Raw genomic sequence first — 23,988 nt, forward strand, 5'->3', positions numbered from 1 at the left:
AAAAAAAAAAATTTCTTTCAAAGCAGTGGTGAAAGAAGTCACAAGTTATATTACAATATAGCAACCTCCTCAACTACTGTGTGTTAAAATTTGATGTGTAGTTTTTTTCCCCATCACTATTTATTGTACAGTACTGCACCGCAGAATACGTTACTACTTTACAAAAATCAATGTCACCCTTTATTACTAGATACTGTCCTTTTCAGAATTATTCTGTAAGAGAGACCGCAGAAACACAAAGACGAGTGCCAGCTCTTTCCAAGCAGCCGTATAGGACCGAAACATAGATTCATCCTAGGTAGTGATCAAAATATTTTCGTTACAATAAGGCAGAGCTTCAAAAACGCTCAGGTCTCGTGTGTATGAATGGTTTCCCAAAAGGTCTGTTACAGCTACAAATAATCCCTCTTGCTGGTCCAGTTTAAAAAAAAAAAAAAGTATATACACATACACACAATTATTTGTAAGTACCACAGCCATCCACTCATCTGAAATGAAGTATTCACATTAGAATTGACATGAAATACATTTTCAAAAAGTGTCAGTTTGGAGTAGGAGGGCCGGCCCCCCTCCCCCCCATTTATATTTGGGGCCGCAGAACGATGTTCTAGTTGGTCCCGTTGCATGCTGAGATCTACGGTATTCATTCAATATTATTATTATTTTTATTATTATAGTCCTTTATATCAGGGGTGCGCAAAGTGGGGGGCGTACGGCTGTTAGAGGCCCTGCGCTTCCCCGAAGGCATTTAAAATAAATTTCGGGGATCGTGCGAGACCTAACTTTTTAACTTAACTTGGCTCCAGCGATGCGTCTCCATGGCAACTGACGCTGCAGGGTCTTGTGACGTCACGTTGCCGGAGCCGTGCAGGGCGCAAGCCGGAGAGGAGACCGGAGGGCGCATTAAGGCAAGTTTGTGCACCCATGCTTTATATAGCAGAAATGGTTTTCAAATACTTAAGTGCAGAACCATAATGGACAGAGAAAAATCAGATTATTGCTGTCGCCCCTCATGGCGTTTGTTTTCTAAACGCAACATAGGGATTTGCAATGATGAACATTCTTAGCATTATTCTAAAGCAGTGTTTTTAGAAAGGGGTTCCCCAGGCGTCCCCTACATTTTCAGGTCATTGTAAATTCTTCTATATTTGGTAGAATTTTCAAATGCATCTGATCTCAGGCGCACTATGAGAGGGTTGGGGGTTCCTTACAATGCATCTGATCTCAGGCGCACTATAAGAGGGTTGGGGGTTCCTTACAATGCATCTGATCTCAGGCGCACTGAGAGGGTTGGGGGTTCCTTACAATGCATCTGATCTCAGGCGCACCGAGAGGGTTGGGGGATTTCATATTATAAGGTGGTTCCTTTTTTTTTTTTTATAAAGTTTTGTTTTCTTAATCAAAAAAAAAAAAAATGAACTGTTCTATAGCATTAGAACAGCGCAAAGATGCACTGGCTTTTTAAAATGCCCCAGTGTTTGAAGAGAAGCTTCCAGAGGTGCTAAGCTTTGACATGGACTCCAGTAATAAGTTTTAAAGGACTAACAAAAAGCTGGTCAATGTCAGTGTGTACAGGGCTGTAAAAACCTCACAGGTCTTTCACACATACAATACTAAAAACCTAAAAGCCATTAACCCCTTTCTACACGAGAGCTGGGGCACGGGCATACACACACACACTTTAAAGTGGTTCTATAAACACAGAAGCTGCTGTCCTTGGACACAAATCCTCATACACAAGTGATTTGTCAGAAAACATTTTCAACTATACAGGTCTTGATTTACTTTGCCATAAGTCAGAACACCGAGCTCTGTGGTCATCAACTAGATATGTAAAAAATCAGAATTACAGTGCAAATACAGAATCCCCCCCACCCCCACCTGCCTGCCACCTTAAACGGTGTATCCAGATTCACTTGTCCTGTGAACCCGTGTCTGTAAAATAAATCTCTAACAAACCAAGCTGCAGATCACAACTTTTTAGCAAAAAGCTCTGGTCTGATAAGAGTGCCCACTACAAAGGTTTGATTACATAAACACCCAGCATGCATCTAGCTCATTTACTATAGAGTAAATGGTAGCCATGCTTTTTTTTTACCTTCCACATATACATTTTATAGCTTGATCTCTGCTGTGTCGCACCATAAGTTAAATCACCATACAGAGCAGGTAAATAATTTGTTGAATAACCACCAAGTAAAATTGTGTCATTAAAGAGAATTATACATTACATCTAAAATTGTTCAGTGCCACTTAGAAACATATTTAGGCACATTTTTGTCATGGGTTCAACTATGTAGCCAGTGCTTTTTTATACAGCAGAAGTCATAATATACAAGGATGAATGGAATACTGGCATTGACAAGTTTACAATCTTGCCCAGCTTACAATGTAACAACATATTGGACTTGCAAAAAGTAGTGCAAAGTTCTAGGAGCCGTAATAGTCCTGTAGCTTTGACGTAGGTTATTACAGGTTAATGAGCCAACAAAAACTAATTCACGTGTCAGTGTGTACTTGGCTTTGAAAACCACACAGGTCTCGTCTTCACATATAGTTCGTTGTACAACATACAAAAAAACAAAAAAAAAAAACAAAGTCCGGTTATGCAACCCTTTATAGCAGGGGTGTCTAATTCACTTCATATTAGGGGCCTGATTGCATTTTATTTTAAGTCATTTGGGCCAAACGCAACATACGTTTTCAAAATATGCAAATACAAAGTAGTGCGGCTGATGCAAGATGTCAGCATTAAAATCAATCATAAAGAGCAACTCCAGCTTTGCCCCAACACACACAACCAACATTCTCCCCCCCCCCCCCAGCTTCTCAACATGAGACACAAATTACAGGACTGGGTGAGGCAGGATCCAGACCCCAGCAGACTCTGCAGGTGACTGACACGTGCAGCAGGATCCCAAGCAAAGCCTAACTGGGAACTATTATTTGCCCAGCAAGCCTTGCAAGAGCGCCTGCTACAGTCAAGTGTGGGAGCAGCATGGGAGAGTGCAGGCCCCTTTCCCACACCAGCTCCCCCCTCATGTCTCAGCACTGTTAGCCCTGGTCTCCAGGACAGACGGACTTATGTTTAACTGCCCTGCTCGATAGCATGTCTATTGGCTGTGCTGATATATAGATATAGATATAAATAAAAAGTGGTGCCAGTGCTTCATTTAGCCGTCATTCAACATATGCCAGATATGCTCCATTAACCCCTTGGATGGCAGAGAGGCATGTAACAGTGCTTTGCAATGTACACAGGGTTGTACATATAATTTTGCAGGCACACTAAAGTCATGAAGAGCTTACGATCAAACTTACAAAGCTGGTGCCCGAGGCACAGGGAGACAATGCCTTGTCCAAGGTCACTGGGAGAGCCTACATCTATGCCAAACGGGTTCAACCAGTACTACTCATATCTAAAAGCAATGTGAGACAGGGCTAGAAGCGGATGATTGCAGCAGGGAAAGGGTTAAAGCTATAGCATACAACAGGTCTCTGACTATGTCCCAGCTCAGAGCTCCATGAGAGGAAGCGCCTTATATACACACACACACAAGGCCTGTAGTGGGGTACTATAGGAAACAAAACAGAGGGGGGGGGGGCAGCATTTTATTCCTATAGAAGCATGATATATTGGCCTGTTCTCTTGGGGACATGCAGCTAGACCCACATGGAATCCCAACAGAACAGCTCAGGTTACAGTTCTGGTTCAATGGCCGATGAGAGAAAAGGTGGTACTGGAAGGGGGAGGGAGCAACAGATGTCCCAAGGCCTAATGCAACCTAGAGTGCTAACCTCAGAAGACCGACGCACCATGTGACTGCCTTTAGCCAATAGGGGGGGAACTATGTAGGACGTGAAACTTATATTACAGTTTATATGAAGCTAGCTTATTCCCTCTGCTGCCACGGGGCTCAACAATGCATTAGGGCGTTAACATACTAATGTGCAGAGGAACGCATATAGGGCCAAAGGCTTCCCTGTATTGAATACTGAACACTGTGAAGATGGGAGTGAGTAAGGGTTCTCAAATATGCAATTCTATATGTATATTTGCATTTTTCACCATGAATGCTATTCAATAAGCTCCGTAAAGTGATTACCACAGGGCCACTCGGGATCGCGCTCTCCAATATTATTCACCTCACTTACTGTGGCAAATTGACCTGTGAAGCTGCCTTGATCAGCAATTTTCTACCTTGCAAAGCAGCAGTCCTCCCCCTCCCCCCAGAAGCCTATATGGCGTTTTTCATGGTAGTATCTTGCCTTCTGAGCAGTCTCTTGTGTCCAAGGTTACCATGGTAACATTTGCACTGCATTGGGCTCTGGAGTGGAGATCCATTTTATCATCCCGAACAATAATTTTAGGCACTTCTAGATCTCCTGAACAGAGCATAAGATTAAAAAAAAAAAAAATGTAATCACTGCAAAGCGAAGTTAACAAACTTTATTGAATCTATCGCCACAAATGATATCCTTGAGCATGAGGAAGTGAGACTTTGCTCATGCAGCTACCTTCAATTCAAACTAGGTACACTTCCCGGTGTTCTAAAGATGGTGCCTGCGACCATACAAGCAACCACATCAGGAATTAGTGCAGGGGTGGGCAATTCCAGTCCTCAATGGCCATCAACAGGTCAGGTTTGCAGGATATGCCAGCTTCAGATATCCTGAAAACCTGACCCGCTGGTGGCCCTTGAGGACTGGAATTGCCCACCCCTGCACTAGTGAGTAGTTCACCTGGGCAAGCTCTTACTCCATATGTAGAACGGGAGTAGGTTAATCAAAAAGCAGCTCTCCCTGGTTTCACTTCAGGTTTACAAACATCACTTTTTACACAGCTGTTTTTATATATAAATTTTAAATGAAACGTTAACACCTTAAACAGATCATTGCCACTGGTTTATTTCTGTCCTAAGCAGCGCACCGTTCCAGCATGGATCCATTTTTGTTTTAAACATTGTAAAGGTTGCTTCACCACACTGTACAACACATTCAATTATTATACACTATGGAAAAACATCAACATAGGAATGAGGCTGGAAATCCGCTTTAAAAGGGCATCACAGTGAGCATAATGAGCAGTCATTCATGGGGGAAAAAGTCTCTGGAAGTTGTAACTCTGCTCCTATCTCCATAATATACCAAACATTGAACTAAAGTCCCAGACATCTTAAACACTGGACTGACAACATATTGGGGAGCGGTGTGTGTATTTAAAGGTGGACTGTTCATCAGGGAGAGAGGTTTGATGGTGAATAAGAAAAGCTTTGTGTCTCTGGAAATCTGTGTGCTTCCAAGTCCTTCTCTGGGCTAACCTCTGCTACACACCCCTCTCTCACTATCCTACACCCCCTTCGACTGTTCGAACAAGTCATCTCCCAACCCCCACCTCCCCATATCCTAGTTGCTGAAATGAGTGTGTGTCATTTTGACCAAACCTTCTGTGATGCCTTCTGCTCCCTTTGAAACTGCTACGGTCACGCCAAAGATTCAAATACTAGATTTATAAGCCAATATGGCGTGTAAGAATACTTGCAACAAGCTACAATATTTGATCTTTAGGGAAATACTTAAAGCTGCAGTTCAGTCTTTTTTCTTTTTTTTTTTTACATTTATTTTTTTACTTCAATAGTTTTATGTGTGCAATCTCTAATTACCTAAAGAACAGTATAGCTGCAGCTCAATTCGTTTTCCATGTATTGATAGGTCGAAATTTGGTGACATATTAAAAGCTGGCATTTGTTTATAATCTGCTTGACTGGCAGTGGAAGCTCATGAATATTCATGAGCACTGCTGCATTGACAAGTGCTAGAGGGAGGGCAGGGCTGACAAAGGGGTGTGCCAGGGCTTGTGACAGGACATGAAGGGGCAGTGCCTTAGCAAATGGCTGTTAAAATAGAATACAAGAAAATTGGTCTTTCAAAGTTGTTTTTTTTTTAAAACAGAAAATGCTAAAAGTATTTTTTCTTACTACAGAACTGATTTATTAAAAAAAAAAAAAACATGCAGGATATTGACTGAACTGCAGCTTTCAAAGGAGTGTATTACAGACTACAACTAATTATTAGAGCTGTTGACCCACAATAACACTACCTGAGTAGCACAAGACATGTGGGTAAAAAATTAAATAAAATCACTTAAGATGGGGAATGTTACAGGACCAGATGAAATTAAAACATCTAATGATTTTTATTGATTAGGAAGTCACCCCATCTGCAAATTGAATACCTTCTATATTGGTTTTGTTCGCCAATTTAAGACTGCTTAAGTAAGCTTTTGAAAAATTAATATGCATACGGGATCAGAAAGTACATAGACACTCATACAGCGTAGTATGTTCATGGCTACAAGGGGAAAGGAGAGTGTGGAAAAATAAATGTGAACTGCTGCTCCAACAGGTGCACAGCTGTTCAGTACAATAAGTTTACACAGCTCAGTTATTTATGCTATATAGACAACTGCTCATCTCAAGGAGTTACAAAAGTCCCCTGTGCAGAAGATTTGGTAACAATTCCCATTGATATCCACTGTACATGGTTTCACAGCGTAGTAATTCGTGGTCTTGGAATGAATTTGATGGACCTAGAGTCAGTCTTGTCTGAAGATCCTATAGGAGAAGTTCTAGTGATCATACGGGCCCTGTAGATGCAAAAGGTATATTGCCGAGATCCCTTTTAACCCTTTTACCAGCAGAGTGGTCTGCAATGCTTTGCAAAAACCCTGTACACGCCGATTTACTGAACCAACAAGCGTTCCTTCCAAGATGAGGTTTCACAATGAATTTACGCTTCACCTGGACGAATATCGCAGCTAGAAACGCGCTCTCTGCTGGTAAAATACATCTCAATAGCTGGGCTCTACAGCACTCAGTATGACATGAATACCCTTTCACTCAAGTCGCCAGTAATGACAACGCATTTTAATCATAGTAAAACAAGTACAACATACAAGACAAAAAAAAAATGCTCTCAATACACTAGCAATAACTGTAGGAAGCCACAAACATTTCCATAACAATACAGAGACTACTTTGGACCAGGCTATTAACATGTAAATTGTCAGCTGCTAACCTTTGTTTCAGTTTAGGGGGAAGGGTGGGGTGCTTATTTAGTGCCAAGGAATCAAAACACCAATACAAGGTAAAAATTGTCATTGATGTTAAATTTGTAAAAAAGCAAACAGGTACAACAAGATGTGTGTTTTCCCATGTCACTGGTGGGAGGACACGAATGCAAGATGGGAGTGACCTAGCAGTAAGATAAGAGCACAGTCCATGGAATGGAAGGAACCCAGCTCAATTCCCAGCACCAGTTCTCTATGACCTTGAGCAATTTAATGAGCTCCTGACACCCAAATGAGATCATAAGCTCTTCGGGGCAACATATCAAGCACACCATTATACAAAAATATATTCTAGGTACAATCAAATGTCAGATTTGCCAACCTCTTCAGGCCCAGATGGGAGTACATTTATAGAGTGCTGACAGTGTAGGCAGAGCTGTACATACAATTTTGCAGGCACAATGAGAGCTTGGCCTGAACTTCGTACAATCTCATTTTGGTGCCCGAGAGGAAAAAGTGACTTGCCCAAGGTCTTGGTTCAGCCAAATGTACTGCAAGCCCTTAATTCTGGCATTGAGGAAATTAACACATTACAGCAGGTCAGTGTATACAGATCCATATCACGTCACTACAATCAAAAGGGCAACAGTAGCAGGGAAGAAAATTGACAGCAAGCAGGAAGAAAACTGTATGCAGGACAGATACAGCATCTTTACCGCACTGTGATCCTGTAACTGAAGGGGAACAAACCTCTAGCTCAAGATTTAAGTACATTTACAGGAAGATAGAGATGTGCATCTTGTTCTCCCCAAGTACATAATATTCCAAACAAGCTGCTAATCACAAAACTATTTGAAAGTGGGGCAGTGCCTACAATTTACGTTTTCAGCAGACATTGGAAGGATTTTGGAAAATCAAGTAAACCAAAGAAACAAAGGGGGGCATGAAGTGAGAAAGCAAATGGAATGTTTGTAAAATCCAGGGACAGTAGGTTAGAAAAGGTGTGTGTAGGGTGAGGTAGATTGCCATATGTAGCTGCACAGAACAGATTATAGTATGAATCTGAAGCGGTATGTACGGGGAAAAAAAACAAGGCATCCTAGTTCCCATTATCAAGTGAATATAGAGTTTCAGTGTAGTGCAGGAAGATGTCCCTTCTCAGACTGCCTCTGGCACCCTACAGACTGTGTAAAGATAGGAACACTTTCAATGCCATTCCTGCTGTACAACGGCCATGTTATAAAGATCCAGAAACATTAAGATACAGCATTCAGAATTGGGATTCTGGTAAAGTGGCATATGCAAATACATCTTCTAGATTATATGTGGTGCCCAGACGCTGCCCTAGAAGATGGCACATCTGTCCAAAAACGTAACCTTGGCGTTTTCCCACTGTTGATTTCTTAGTGTTAAACTTATTTGAAAATTCAAGCAGGAACAGACTTGTCCGAGCCAAGCACCTCACACCTGCTTCAAGAAGCACAAAGCAAGCAGTTTCCAAAATAATTTTATGGGAAAACAGACAATCAATGTCCTCTGAAATATACACATTCTGTGTTCGAAATAAGAGATTTGAATCACATGGGTGGTATTACAATTGCTTTAAGATAAACCAAAAGCATTTACAAGCGGTTTCCACCAGTCAAATTGCCAGCAGAAAGGATGAAATCACGGAAAAGGTCCAATATCTTTGTGCAGTACATCCTCTTAAAACTAAGCAGTTGATAGCCAACACTTTTTAAAAGAACGACCTTAAAGATTACAGCTTTTTCCATGGGCCTTGTTTATTAGAGTTAGCTTCACAGGTCTTCGCTTCTTTAAAAACCTCTGCTGTTTAACCATTTCACTGCTGGGAAAGGTGCGCGAGCAGAAGGGTACCCTGTCATGCCTCAGTGATTAGGGGACCATTAAGGAAATGCAGAGCAATGTGCTTCTGGCATCTCCAGCACTGTAGGAGTTAAAAGCTACCCAGCATCCCTTGCGGTCGCTCAGGCTGGGACTATCGTGTCCAGGAAGTGACACTGCAACCAGACGGGCTGGGGTGGGTGTGGGGGATGGGCAGAGAAGGAGGGGGGGGGAGGTTGGGAGGTTGGGGCGGGGTGTGCAGTATGTACCCTGGAGCAGCTGGATTTAGGGGGGGAGGCTAAGCACAAGTGACAGAAGGGAAGGGTGCAGCTGCTACTCAGGAGGACTGAGTGGGAGGCAGATTGATCTGCTACCTGGCAGCAAAGGGGTAAAGTTTCCACCCCTCCACATATCCTTAGCAGCAATATGGCATCCATACATTGGTGTAAACAGCCAAGACAGGGATGATGCCTTTAACCCTTTGCTGGGCTGGAGAGGTCAGCAACTGCTGTTAAGTGCTGAGGAGATGGACTAAATGCAATAAAGCACCTCGAGAGTGAGCTGCATTTAATGTACTACCCGGAAACACAAGCACACAGCCATGCAGAAGGGGGGCCAGAGGGGAAGGCTACTGCAGATCAAACATACCCAAAACCGATTTAGAACCAAGGCCTGATCTGTACAACTTTGGGAATGCAGCAATACAGGCATACCCTGCATTAACGTACGCAATGGGACCGGAGCATGTATGTAAAGCGAAAATTTACTTAAAGTGAAGCACTACCTTTTTTCCACTTATCGATGCATGTACTGTACTGCAATCGTCATATACGTGGAATAACTGATGTAAATAACGCATTTGTAACAGGCTCTATAGTCGCCCTGCTTGCACACAGCTTCGGTACAGGTAGGTAGTCGGTATTGCTGTTCAGGACGTGCTGACAGGCGCATGCGTGAGCTGCCGTTTGCCTATTGGGCGACATGTCCTTACTCACAAGTGTACTTAAAGTGAGTGTTCTTAAACCGGGGTATGCGTGTATTGTTTTCTTGGCTATGCCTGAGCCATAGAGTAGGCCTGAATTTGCAAAGCCAAGCAATGCAATCTTAGGCCTCGGCCATATTAGTTGCTTGCTGGCGGAAGCGCGCCAAGGCGCGCTCCCGCTCAGCACTGAGCCCCTACAGCCGCAATTAGAGCGGCTTTAGTAGGGGCTCACCTGCGCAGCGCAGGTCTTAGGGGAATTTAAAATTCCCCCGCTTGCCGGCGAGACAGGCCGGTCACGTGAGAGGTTCGCCCAATGAGGGCGAACCAGCTCCGTGACGTCACTGGCCCGCCCCCTGCAGGCGCGTGCGGTAAGCAACCGCAAGGCCAGGGAAAGCACCCGCTTTCCCTGAGCCTCAGCGAGCAAGCAGGGAGCATGGACTCAGCCTTATACCCGGAAAAAAAAAACACACCATTCAAATGGTCTTTCTTCCTTTTTCAATGAAGCCCATGTGTGGCTATCTAGTTTGCTGAATTACAGAATGTTTAAGTCCCCCTTTTCCAAACATCTGTCCATGGAAAAAAAAAAAATGATAGTATTGGAAACAAGCACTTACTCTTGAGAATCTCATTTGATCAGATTAGTACTGCAGATTTAGTACTGATAACTGCAAAACAAAAAATAGTGGTAATCCCTTTTTGGAAGAAAAAATAAATAAAAATAAGTGTCACTTTTCAAACCCTTTTTTGTGTCGCATTCCTGAGATACAGAGCCTCCAAAAACCAGGGATGCATCAAAACAGCTGCCGGTATTACCTTAGAAACAACTCCTCCGTCTGTAAGTAGTGTCTGAAAAAGAAGAGATGGATGCACGGGGAACAAGACTGCATTATAACAAGGACTTCGTTTTTAAAAGTGTTAGAGTTAAGTTCTTCTCAGATGTATAGTAGATGGTATTTAAGGTTTCTAGAGCTCAGTTTTTTCCTTTGATTAACACTATTTTTCACACAACATGGCTTGGCCTTCTTTCAGATCCATGTATGCATTTAAAAACTGCCAGTAAGCACCAGTTAATTAAACTATGATAGATACTGCTAGTACATGCAATAAGTCTTTGACACTCACAAGAGATGGCACTTTGCTTTAGAAGTTTGCAGCCTATGCCTTATATACTGCAGCATGTTCATTATCAGGAGTGCAAAGGAAGCATGGTAAAAACTGCTATTTAAGAGGCATAAATCAGCACCAATAAAATGGGCTGCTAACAAAGAAAAATCCACGAATTCTCATACGACAGCGATTAACCGGTGTTCCCTGGAACTCAAGGCTTGCATGCATGGGGTGTTACTGTGGATTCCCAGAACATTTGGTGACAGGATATTTCACTTTTAAAGACCCAAAACATTGTGGCAATTTCTGAAAATGCAAGAATTCAAAAAGGTAACTTGATGTGATGCTGTAAAGTTATACATTCTATTTAATACCAAGCTTAGTTAAAAGCCCGACCAAAGCAATAGTATTTTTACGCATGTTATAAGCAGGCCGGGGTTCGAAGAAAGCACTGCACATATTAAAGGATTATGTAGTTGTTGAAAGTCACAGATACGAGTCAGCAGCACATCTGCAAGTGTACGCGTTATTTGTACGCGTTACAAATGAAAAAACTTTCCAAGAGCTCCAATCAGGACAAAAATAAGTGTATTATTTTTGATGTTGTACAGTAGGCAAGTTCAGGTCTTTCCCCAACACAAACTGACAAACTGACATCCCAAATTCTAAAACTGGCTGTTACTTTAATACTCAACTGATGACGTAATTATAAGGAATTGATGAGTTACATTAAACCTAAAGCACCATGGAAATAAACTTGTTACGCGGGTTAACCCCTTCACTGTCCAGAGGGTGACGCTTTGAAAATAATCTAAACATTCTAATTGAGAGTTTGGAAAACAGTTGATAACCGCCATCCTTATGCAATACCTTTATTTTCAAGAAGGGTCCAAAGTTCTCTTTAATAAAAACGCACAATGTCCCTTTAACCCTATATGGCAGAGGGGTCAGCAACTTACTGCAGAACAATAGTTAAGATAGTGGAGTTGTCTCAAACATTATGGGATATGCAACTAAATGTCAGGGAATAGTTAGACCAAAAAAATAAAAACAAAACAATTCAATTACTTCTGTTGAGGGCAGAACTGTTCACATGGGGAGTCATCCGCACTATAAAAATAAATAAATCCCTTGGGGTACCATGAAGCTTATTTAAATAATTGGAGAACTAGGGGTATTTCACAAGTTAGAGATTTATTCAGTCCAAAATGAAATCTTTCCAAAACTTGCAAGAACAATACGACCTACCGAGCACAGATTTGTATCGATTCTTACAAGTCAGACATTTTATAGAGCAAATATTTGCTCGGGATTACATTCCAGATCTCACATACTATGAGAGGATGTGTAGACAGGCTCAGGACAGAACCAAAGTAACATCTTCCCTATACGATCAATTTTCCACACTGGGAACCCAGGAAAAAGAGATGGATATGTTGGCCTGTGAGACAGAGCTAGATGAGGACTGGCAGGATAACTGGGAAGCAGTGGCTAAATGTTCCATTTGTACTCGGAGAATTCATACTAATTGCTATATAGAGGGTACAAAACTCAGATGAAATTGAATACAAATCTATTCAAATATCCCCCCACTATGTTGGAGAGGTTGTGGGCAAAGCGGTCCTTTGTCCAATATCTGACTGGTTTGCCCCAAGATCGCACCCCTATGGGTGAAGATATTTGAATTTATTTTTTTACACTATTGGGGTCAGGGTATGAAGAGAACCATGGTTCCTACTCCAACAAAACCAATAGAAGGCAAGAAAGAGAGACAAAACTAATTATACATATGGTTGCTTGGTGTTGGAGACAGACCAATCCCCCCCACATTTAGAAAGGTCAGGGAACAGGTATCCCATGTTATGGAGAGCATAACAAGATACCTCGAAGACTATGAATAGGTTCCGAAAAGTTTGGGAACACCCAAGAATACACGTGCCTCTCCATAGAATTACAAAGGGAATTGCCTTAATTGGGGACAGAATTTGGAGGGACGATTGGCCCTCTACACCTGACAAAAATAGACAGGACCATTATTTTATATATAGATAGGATATATATGTATAATGTCACCGCATTTTACAAATATACATACTTACATACATACATACTTTTAATCATGAACTCGGTGTATAAAGCAAAAATTGTTGTGTGATTCTGAGTTCATGATTAAAAGTATGTATATTTGATATGACAACCTGTATTTCCAAAAATATGTTTGCTGTTAAATGTGATATTGTATCTGTTCAAGAATGGAATTTTTTTTTTTTTTTTTTTTTTTTTTTTTTTATAAACAGAAGAAAGAAAAATCCAAGGACAGCCATGTTTCAATAGCCCCAAAAGATATCCCAATATTATATTTCACATTTTTTTTTCTTTGACAGATTTTACAACATGCAGCAAAGGAATAACTATACAGTAAGTCCTCGTTTTAGGACGCTTCGTTTTACGACGAATGGCTTATCCGACGTTGTCCAATGCATCCCTATGGACGGTTTTACGACGCCAAAATGGCTTATCCGACGCTCTTACGACGCTTTGCAAAGTTGCAACATTATGTCAATCAGAAAGCTGCAGTCAGGGAAATCATCCAGATCAGTCTGTGTGAAGGTTTAGTGGCGTATTTATGCCTTTAAACATGTCTAACAGTTTTATTATACAGTTCTGGATTCAATAAATAGAATCTTTACATCATAATGTATGTGTGTGCAGCATACTCTAATTGCTTGAGTAAAATATTTTGTGTATTTTAGCATTAAAAATGCCCTCAAGAACGGAACGTTTGATTTAAACTGGGTTCCTATGGGAAAATGTGATTCGCTTTACAACGCGTCGCTATCAAACGCCATTTTGAGTAACATATTGTGTCGGATAACCGAGGACTGCCTGTACTGTAGAACAGGGGTGCTCAACTCCAGTCCTCAAGACCTTCCAACAGGTCAGGTTCAGGATATCACTGCTTCAGCACAGGTGGCTTAATTGACAGCCATTGATTGAGCCATCTGTGCTGAAGATGGGATATCCTGAAAACATGACCCGTTGAGCTTGAGGACTGGAGTTGAAAACCTCTGCTATAGAAGTTTGCAAAAGGCCCATCTGCCATTAAAGGCGTTAAATAAATAAATAAAAACCAAGCCAGAAATTATTGTCATTGATCTGACGAAAAGGCAGGAAGGTGCTTTCGTGATAACAATCACACCGAAGATATAAACCACTGTTTATATGCACGATACTACAATTACCAATCAGAACCTTGCGGTTTCTGTGCTGATTAACCCCATCGCTGCCAGCCACGCCTGCAATGGTCTTGCTCAACAGTGACCATCACATAAGGAAGGCAATAGAGTGGGGTGGGGAAAAAAAAGAAAAAAAAAAAGGGACCGCTTTCAATCTCTTTTGAGTGTCCCAAGACGTACCCCTTCCAATCGTACGACTCGGCCCTCAAGGGGCCTTGAACATCATGCTAGAAATGCTCACTTTCCAGGGGGAGATCGCATCTACTGAACACGATTGGGACTCAGGTGGAGCATCCAACACGTCTGTTCAGGTCCTGGGGGGGGGGGGGTCCTGCCCTCGATCACACCATCACGTGATTAAATGCAAGACTGGGGTTACCACGGCCCTGCTGGTCTTCCGGCACTCAAAGGGTAACAAGCAGTCTGCCTAAGCAAAAATTTTTTTAAAAATTCATTTTTTTTATTTTTATTATTTCTATTATTTCTGTGCAATCCTAATCAGGAGGTCCCAGAGTAGATTAGAGGTCAGCCTACCTTCAGGGAATCCCCCTTCCCACCGCTGTCCAATACACATTCAACAAAATGGCCACGGGGTAAGCATCACTGACAAATAGCAAGTTGCAACTTCATCAGGAAAACGTTAAGACTATCTATTGCAGGAGTGGACAACTCCAGTCCACAAGGGCCACCAACAGCAACCTATGCTGAAGCAGGGATATCCTGAAAACCTGACCCATTAGTGGCCCCACACCTGTTCTATTGTCAGCTCATGGCCATATTTACTTTATTATTATTCTTTATTTATTTTTTAAACAGCCTATTTTACTGGTGGCCCCCCAGAGAGTTGGAGTTGCAACTTTAGGTATTTTAAACAGATTTAATAAACAAGAATCCAGCGTTCCCAACTCAAACATTTAAATTAATTTTGGACTATGGATGAACTGCAAACTTTATGGAAAGGTCTGAAGACTCCCTGTGACCTTTTACTATGTCCCTCATGGGATTTTCAGGAAATAACAACATGCAACATTTGCAATTTCCAGACATTAAAAAGACACATTATGTCCAAAATTATTTTATTTAAGCCGATTGACAGGTCTTTAGAAAGTTATATGAACAAGATATGTTCATAACATTATATTCTCATACATGCTTCTAACAGCAAATTCTCTAGCATCACCTTATGCCATAAACCACTCTCTCAATGGTCTACCTCTCAAGTTAGGAAAAGGATGTTCTGCTTATTATGGATCATGGAATGGTAATATAGTCCACCTCTCTGGCCTTGACAAGCAAGATAATTAAAAGTGTGAACTTTTACTATACTGTGAAACTGCAGTAGCCTCAATGCACAGTTTTAAACTGATCATTACACAGCTGGTTCGGTCTAAACGGTAATCAAAATGTGTAAGGAGCCTCCAACAGCAGCGCTGTGATACCTGCAGTCTCCATTCCTAAATAATTTCACGTCCAATTTCCCACTAAGGCCACCATTCTGTGGGACCTTAGACTAGTACAGCTTTATCATCGGTAACATGTCAAGGTGTTGCAAAGCACTTTAAAACCCCAGTTTCAGAATGCAAATCTCACCAACTATTCCTTTTTATTCCCATCTTGATGATTTTGGAAGAAATCTCCTTAAAGCAGCAAATTAAACCTGGGTTTTTGTTTTGTTTACCTTAATAGGTCCAGGGGTTCCGCGGAGCTCAACCGCACTGCTCCCAGCTCCAGGAACCACACTGTTGACCGTAAAATTACGCTTTATTTTTTTGGGGTCTTTTCTTGAAAAACAAAAAATGGCCACGGGGGTGATCTATAGAAATCCGTGATGTTTTCACATTGCGGATTTCTATTGGTGACCCCAGCGGCCAGCCCCTTTTTTTTTGCAAAGGCAGACCCGGTCATACTGACCTATTTGTCTGGGAGTTTTGAGGGTTCAGCGGTAACCAGAGGTCCTTGGTTATGAAGTAGCAAGGTTAAACTTTGTGGGACGCCTAAGGCAAGAGCCACCCAGACCAGAACCCTGCGCTTCCCTCCCGGATTTCCCCCACCCCACCCCCCAAAACAAGGCAACACAGATTATTTCTATAAGTTACGGATTCAGACAGAGTTACAAAAACAGCACCACAGGTTTCGTTTGTTTGTTTAATTTTTTTTTATTACAGAATTGAAGCAGGGATTCTTTGGGGCTGAAATCCAACCCCCCACCCGCGCCAGATACTTCCCTCCATAGCAGTGCCAGTATCTCTGCAGTTTAAAGGTCCTGGTTAAGCGGGCCAATACAAAGCTGCACCGAATGACGTCACGCTTCCTATTGACCCATGGGAAATGTAAACGCCGCCGTCTCGTTAGGTGCCACTATCTCGGGAAGCAGGGGGACACCGGAGCTGAAATTGACAGTTCAGCTCTGGAGACTCCCTACTTCAAATCTGTAATAAAAATAAATGAAACCTGTATCACTGCTTTAAAGAAAAAAACTTGAGAATTGCTGCTGCCTACCCTCCCCATGACTTAATGAAACCATTAAATATTGCAGATTTTAGGTTTTTGTTAGGATATGTTTAATAGATTTACTGAAATACCCAACTAATAAATACAGGTGTCACATGGGTGTATGGATTTGGGGCTAGCTGCATTACCTGTATAATCTTACAGGGTAAGTGTGCTTCACATATTACATATTTAGCAGTATTGCAGGTAACATTTTCACCTTCCTCAGAAAATGTTCCACATCTATGGACATGCATAGACCCAACTAGCATCCTTTAAACATCCCAAATCTAATGATAATAGAAAAATAATGAGCTTCAAAGTAGACAATTTAGATTGTGGTTGCAGTGCAACTGCTCTTTAACGTAAAGTAATAACCAAACCGTCACAGCAGTGGTTACTTTGTGTTTAACTCCCCAAGAGCTGGAAGTGTCAGCAACTCTATACAAAGGGTTACATAGCTGGTGGTTCTGTAAAGGGGAAAAAAAAAAAGTGTACAAGATATACATATACATTATATAAAACTGAAATGTATGGACTCCATTTTTTATGCAATTGAAAATAAATCCAATATCCAATTCTGCAAAAAAAAAACAAACAAAAAAAACCCCCCACATTATTCATGTATTCAATATGTAAAGCTACAGCCGATTTGCATACTGTGTCATTCTATCAACGGTTAGTAGTGCATTAACCCCTCCCCTGCAGGCACATTGAGATGCAAGGGGTTAAACAGACTGTTCTTTGTTGAAAGAACCTTCAAATTCCCAGGTGGGCATCTGGGCTGTAGTGTTCTTCTCAACCTTTCTGACTCCTCATTTCTCACAAGGGAGGCACCCCAAACTCCTCCCCCGGTTACCTAGCAACTACCTGAAGAGGACCTCACAAACAAGAACAATGCCGTGTAGAAGACACATGATCCATGATGCAATGTGGGACCCTAATAGCAGCTATCAGCAGATATAGGTCATAGAGAGGTGTCTAAAGTTATTTCCATTTCACGCGGTGGCCAAGCAGCAGAAACAGGAGTAGGAATTTAAAAGGGTGCAATTCATTGTAGCTGGGCAAAAACACATTTGTAAACAATTTACCAATCTAAATGATGCCCTTAATATAAATGTACCTATGCTAAAAGCAAAGATCTGTCGGTCTGTTTCTATGAAAAGTTGTTATAAAATGCATTTCATAGGGGCCTCTAAATAGTAGTGTGACAATCAAATGTTTTATTTACTACTGTACTAATTCATTATGTCCTTAAATAGCGAATGGAGAAGGAAGAGATGGGGGGGGGGGAGGGCATTGCCTGTACAAACTCATGTTTAAACACAGGGAAAAGTGGGCAGCCAGAGAAAATTAGCCCCTTCTCATCTCACCATGTTTGCAAGCCAACTATGAAAAAGATTTACAAGCTATATAGATTATGCTCTCGACTATTTCCAATCCGAGTTCTTGGAACTCTGATACCCATGCCCCACTACGTAGAATAGGAGTACAGGGGCCCACCTTCCATGGGTTACAACTGACCTTATAGCGCTCTACCATTTCAGGGATGCCTTGTGGAAAAGCTACAAAGTAACTGGCAATACCAAGGATCTCAATCACTACAGATGCCTGCAGAATGTGCACAAGGCAAACATGACACGCAAAAGCACAATATTACTGACAATCTTTGCCCGAATACATCAAACGCAACTTCTGGAAGGTTATCCACAATATATACCAGTCTTCTAGCCATCAACCACCAAGTAATACAGTATCACCAAGGAGGATATTACTCTGACAAATCCCACTGACATTGCAAATGCATTCAATGATTACTTTGTGGGGTATTCTATTAACTTATTAGCAAAACGCAACCCCAATTACAAACATGAACCTCATTCTGAGAGTACCCCTATAACCCCACCCTCTCCCAACACTGCTCACAATTTTCCATTTGTCCCGGTATCTGAAGAGGAGATTACACAGGCACTCCTCAAATTAAAACTAAGCAGCCAATGTGGACCTGATTTACTGTAATCTAAGTTCCTAAGGCCTCGGTCCCGCTGCGCTCGTTGGCGCGGGCGGCCACACGCAAGTTCCCCACCAGCAGGGGAATCCTGCGGAGCCAGTCCTGGTCCCCCCTGGCTGCACAGCTTACTACACGCTGTGGCGCGTCAGCCGCTATGGGATACAAGAGAATGGTGTTCCCTAGCGTTGACGCGTCACGTGGTGTGGCTGTGAGCCAATGGGGAGGGGAGGCTTCGGGAGGAGGAGAGGCTTCGGGCCCAAGGTTCAAAGTATCCGGTCGCTCCTCTTACCGTGCACCCCAAAACTGGAACAATCTACCGGAGACTCACAGCCACCATCAGTCAAAGTTCTTTCAAAACTAAAAGCGGTCTCACATTTTAATCCTGTCTGTAACTGTTACATACGCCTATAATATATATTATTATCTAACTGTGCATGCAATGTCTTGTATATAATGTATACCCTGTTCACTCATGTAATTATGTATTTGTAACCATGTATTTATCATAACTATGCCCAGGACATACTTGAAAACGAGAGGTAACTCAATGTATTACTTCCTGGTAAAAACATTTCATAAATAAAACAAATAAATATATATAATAAAAAAGCAATCAATCAATTACACTCAGATGTGACCCTGGCATTAGTGTTGGTCGTAGGAGGAACGGACGCTTTAACCTTCTTTGCTACCAGAGGGACCAGAAACACAGCAAACATTCACAAGTGCACTTGGTTTAAATTTGATCTTTCAATAACCCTTGTGGCTGAAATGTTAAAAAAAATGGTACCCTATACCACCCTGTATCACATAGAAACAATTCTACATAGAAGTCAAAAACAACTTCTACACACAAACGCATACATCTTCAAGGATTTTACACCATTTTAAAAGGAAACTGCAGTCAAGCAGAAAACGAACATTCCCTTTTCAAAGGGAACACCGGAGGACCCCAAATCTCTGTCACTTATGGTCTTCAAATATTAGCTGTTGGACGAATGATGGCGTCATAATTACTATGGGAGTGACACATTTGAAGGTTCCACAAAAAGATTTGTCAAAATCCTCTGGAATCTGGTTACCAAGGAAACAAAAAGTTTCATATGTAATACATTGACACATTTAAAAAAAAAAAAAAAAAAAAGAGAAACCCCACCAAAGGACAATCCAAGATTTAGTCTATTAAAAATATCAACAGTGTTAGTTTCCTTAGGTAGACACTATAACATTGTCACTGTCAGAGGTATTAGTAACACACTTGCCCTACAAAAGCAAAAATAAAAAAAAATTAAATTCCAAGACTTTCAAACCCACACACTGTTGAAGGACCCTCTGGCAGCTGACGGGTTAAACCGATATTGAATTAGGAAAGTGAAATAGAAAATGGCAGAGAAGGTGTTACAAGGCCGAGTGTCTTCCCTCTTCTACAAATACAACAGGTTTCAAAGTGGGACTGCACCTTCACAACACTATTTAAGTGCCTTTGGGGTGGTCACATACAGAGATTCTCCAGAAAAGACAGAACACTGAACCCAGGTCAACCTCACGCCACTTACACCAGAATCTGCAGGCAAACTCTGCAGACATACAAGGGGGACACCACGAAGAGGCACAGCGCGAGGGAGGACGGACGGGAACCACGAAGAGGCACAGTGCGAGGGAGGACGGACAGGAACCACGAAGAGGCACAGTGCGAGGGAGGACAAACGGGAGCCACAAAGAGGCACAGCGCGAGGGAGGACGGACGGGAACCACGAAGAAGCACAGTGCGAGGGAGGACGGACGGGAGCCACGAAGAGGCACAGCGCGAGGGAGGACGGACGGGAACCACGAAGAGGCACAGCGCGAGGGAGGACGGACGGGAACCACGAAGAGGCACAGCGCAAGGGAGGACAGACAGGAACCACGAAGAGGCACAGCGCGAGGGAGGACGGACGGGAACCACGAAGAGGCACAGCGCGAGGGAGGACGGACGGGAACCACGAAGAGGCACAGCACGAGGGAGGACGGGCGGGAACCAGGAAGAGGCACAGCGCGAGGGGGGGGGAACCTGGAAGAGGCACAGCGCGAGGGGGGGGGGGAACCAGGAAGAGGCACAGGGCGAGGGGGGGGGGGAAAGTAAGATATACATGGGGGAGGGAGAGAGGTGGGGGTGTAAGAGGATGGTCACTATAATTTGGGGTGGGAGTTTGTGACTGAGGGTTGGGGGTGCAGCCTCGCCTCTCTGCAAGGTGGAATTATTGATCTGGTTAATGAGGGTGCCATTAATCGATTGAATCACAGTTTCAAGTCTGCAATGGAAAAGATCACTCCAGAGTACTGCAGCCTGTGCGAAGTGGGTACTTGAGCTAGTATATAATTACATGGATGTGGAAATATAAAGTAAAGATAGGACAGTATTTTATTGTTATAAAAAGTATCAATATAGATCTCTATACACATTGAAATTAATATACATTTTCCCTTTGCCATTCTCCAATTTTTTTTAGTACTCCAGTTTAGTGACTGATGCTACTGGGGCTACTTGTAACATTACCCATTTAATGCTAGAAGGACCTCCCATGCGTGCTAACCTCTCTGGCAGCAAAAAGGCTCAAAATTGGCGCAGAGGTTAATTGTAAACAATTCCTTTTCTCCCCCCCCCCCCCCCCCAAAAAATGAAAAGATTGATTAGTTATTAGGGACAGGAAAAAAGATAGATATATCTATATAAATAAGTTCCTTTATGGTTAAAGAATCAAAGAAAATAAATTAGAAGCAATGTGTTAAAAAAAAAAAAAAGTAATATATACCAAATAAAAAGATCACTTGTGAACACATTCATAGGAGAAAGTAATATCTGATGACATAAGGGGGGGAGGAGTGTAATACATTAGAGGGAACAGAGAGGTGAATTGTCAGGTGGATCAAATGAATAATGGCATAGTTTCAGGGTTGGTTTGTTGCTCCTTTAAATGGAAGGCAAGGAGCCTGATTTCCAATCATGTCCATTTTACAAACCCTCAGGGGAGATGTAGGAAAAGAGGAGGGGAGGGGATAAGGAGAGGGGCTACAACCACCTTTGGGCCTAGTGCACCTCTCACAGCAGGAAGAACTGACCCACAGAGAAACAAGGGGGAGGGAGGAGTATGAAGACTTTTATTATGACACTGAATCCAGTCTGGCAGCCAGCAGGGTTAAGTGTCACGGATGGGGATCATGCAATACACGAATATCTCTTCCCTTCTTCTGATCATCCCATCATTAAACATCAGAGACCCTCCCAGACATTTGCCATTTACACAAGCCCTCCAAAAAAGGACAAGCAGAGAGAAAGGATATAAAAACATCAATACAATAGAAAGGCAACACTACAGATGGCCAACCCCATAAACCCGGATTCTCCTCTAAAAATCACGCTTTTCCCGATGAGGCTTTCAACAAAATCCCTGTGATGGGAAGTGAGAAAGGGGTGGTATGGGAAGGAGAGAGGTGGGTGGAGACCCAAATAACCTTTACCACACCCCCTTTCTCCCCCCCCCACCCCCCCCAATACACAAGCATATACCGACTCATTAACCAATTTAAGGCAAGAGAGTTTGCAACGCCGTCTGACACCAACAGGGTTAAAAAGGGGATCACCCTTCACACCCCGAAAACTGATTTCTGCCTTAATTCCTTGCCGTGGGACATTTTTTTTAACCACCCTTTAAAATTAAACTTCAGTTTTATTTACATATATATTTTTAAATCCCTGTTCCCCCCTTTCCCCAGGAAGCTGCCCTCTCTAACCTCCCGACCATGAACCCCTTAAATGCAGGAAGAGACTTTAAAGGCAACGTGAGTAAACGCCAATCCTCCCAGTGGAGTTAAAAGATTTGGGGAAGGTGGACGAACCCCGACATCAATTCTCAGGGTGGATTGAGAGAGAGTCCAGTAGTCATTTTTTTAAAATCACCCGTTAAAAAACTACTCTTTTTTTATTACACGAGTCTAAGAACAGTATCTTGGAAACCTAAAATAAAATAGGGGTAGTAAATGAGGGAGGGGAGAGGGATAAAAGGGGACCAAAGCCTTCTCGCCACCCCCTCCCCCCAACTAGGAGGAGCATCTCATTAGCATCTGACTAATTAAATAAAACAAATACAACTTTTTAATTTAAGCAAAAACAGCAGCAAAAAAAACTTTGTTGCTGCCCCATTGACTTACACTCTGGAGGGGCCTGGAGGCCGGGCCCGGCCAGGATGTGGCCCCTCTCCCAGGGTCCTTGCACACAGGATTCCCCGGTAGTCCTGGCCGCTGCTCACGTTGCCAAATAATGCGCCTCTTACACATGGAGCCTCGGCTTCAGCCTCCTGCCGCGCATGCGCAACCAGGGCTCCTGCTCTTTAAACCCCCTAAAACGCAAGGGGAGCTTTTTCTTAAAGGCGACACGCGAGTGCCATAGAGTGCCCCGGTAAACATGTGGGCAGAACACAGATTGCAGAGCGGATCACTCCTCCCACTCATCAATCCCTCCCACTCTGTGCACCGGAACAAGCCCAACCATGCGCGTGTGTGATACACTGTCAACTCAAGTCTCATTGAGGTTTAGCATCAACACACCGATACACTGACACTCACTGATCAAAAGTGTGTGCGGTGTGATGGACTCCAACCTAAAGTTAATACTGTATGTGCAAGTCACCCCTTTAAAATAAAGTCTTTGAAGTTTGCAAAGGTTTCTGTAAAAGGCAGGACGAGTTCATGCAGCTATAATCCTAAAGCCTTTCCTGGATTCACACCTACAGGAGCCAATTGGTTAATCTTGTTAACCACTTTGAAGCCAGAGGGGCCCTACAAGATACTGCACAGCAAAGGATTTACAAGACCTTAACCTGGATTGCCTGTGCATGTCCAATACCAGACAGCGCTTGGTTTCCAGTCCTTGTTTCATAATGCACCACCAATAAATGCCTATTTAATAAAATGTATATATATAAAAAATAAAAAAAGCATTAGAGAACAGATAGGAATGGCAAAGCCAGCCCAACTGGAAGGTGACAATCTCAGTGGAAATATGAGGATGGCCTTCAAAGAAAAAAAGGGTGGTAGATTCACAGAACAGCAGGTGGAGGCAAATACACTAAGGGAATTTAAATCTGCTAGGCATTGACAAAGAGGACCCTAAATATGAAAGCCAAGGATCTAGTAGCAGAACATGTGAAGATTAGGTGGGTCAAGTGGTTCTTATTTCACATCAATTTCTCTGCCAGTTTCATAGCGATGT

The 23,988-nt window shown here is 42.5% G+C and overlaps 1 protein-coding gene across 6 annotated transcripts in view; it reads right to left on the reverse strand.

Moving 5' to 3' along the window:
- Window positions 1-23,193, reverse strand: part of GATAD2A (GATA zinc finger domain containing 2A) — a 61,684-nt gene extending 38,491 nt beyond the window's left edge. For 3 of the 6 annotated variants that reach the window (XM_075611118.1, XM_075611117.1, XM_075611114.1), the window contains exon 1: window positions 22,929-23,193. In XM_075611118.1, coding sequence (XP_075467233.1) covers window positions 22,929-23,054 — 126 coding nt within the window. In that variant the 5' untranslated portion in view covers window positions 23,055-23,193. The remainder of the gene's footprint in view (window positions 1-22,928) is intronic. The other 3 variants (XM_075611120.1, XM_075611119.1, XM_075611115.1) reach the window with 2 other exon arrangements.
- Between the last annotated feature and the right edge of the window lie 795 nt (window positions 23,194-23,988).

Source organism: Ascaphus truei, chromosome 8 (assembly GCF_040206685.1).
Source record: "Ascaphus truei isolate aAscTru1 chromosome 8, aAscTru1.hap1, whole genome shotgun sequence".
In the NCBI taxonomy this organism is placed as follows: Eukaryota; Metazoa; Chordata; class Amphibia; order Anura; family Ascaphidae; genus Ascaphus; species Ascaphus truei.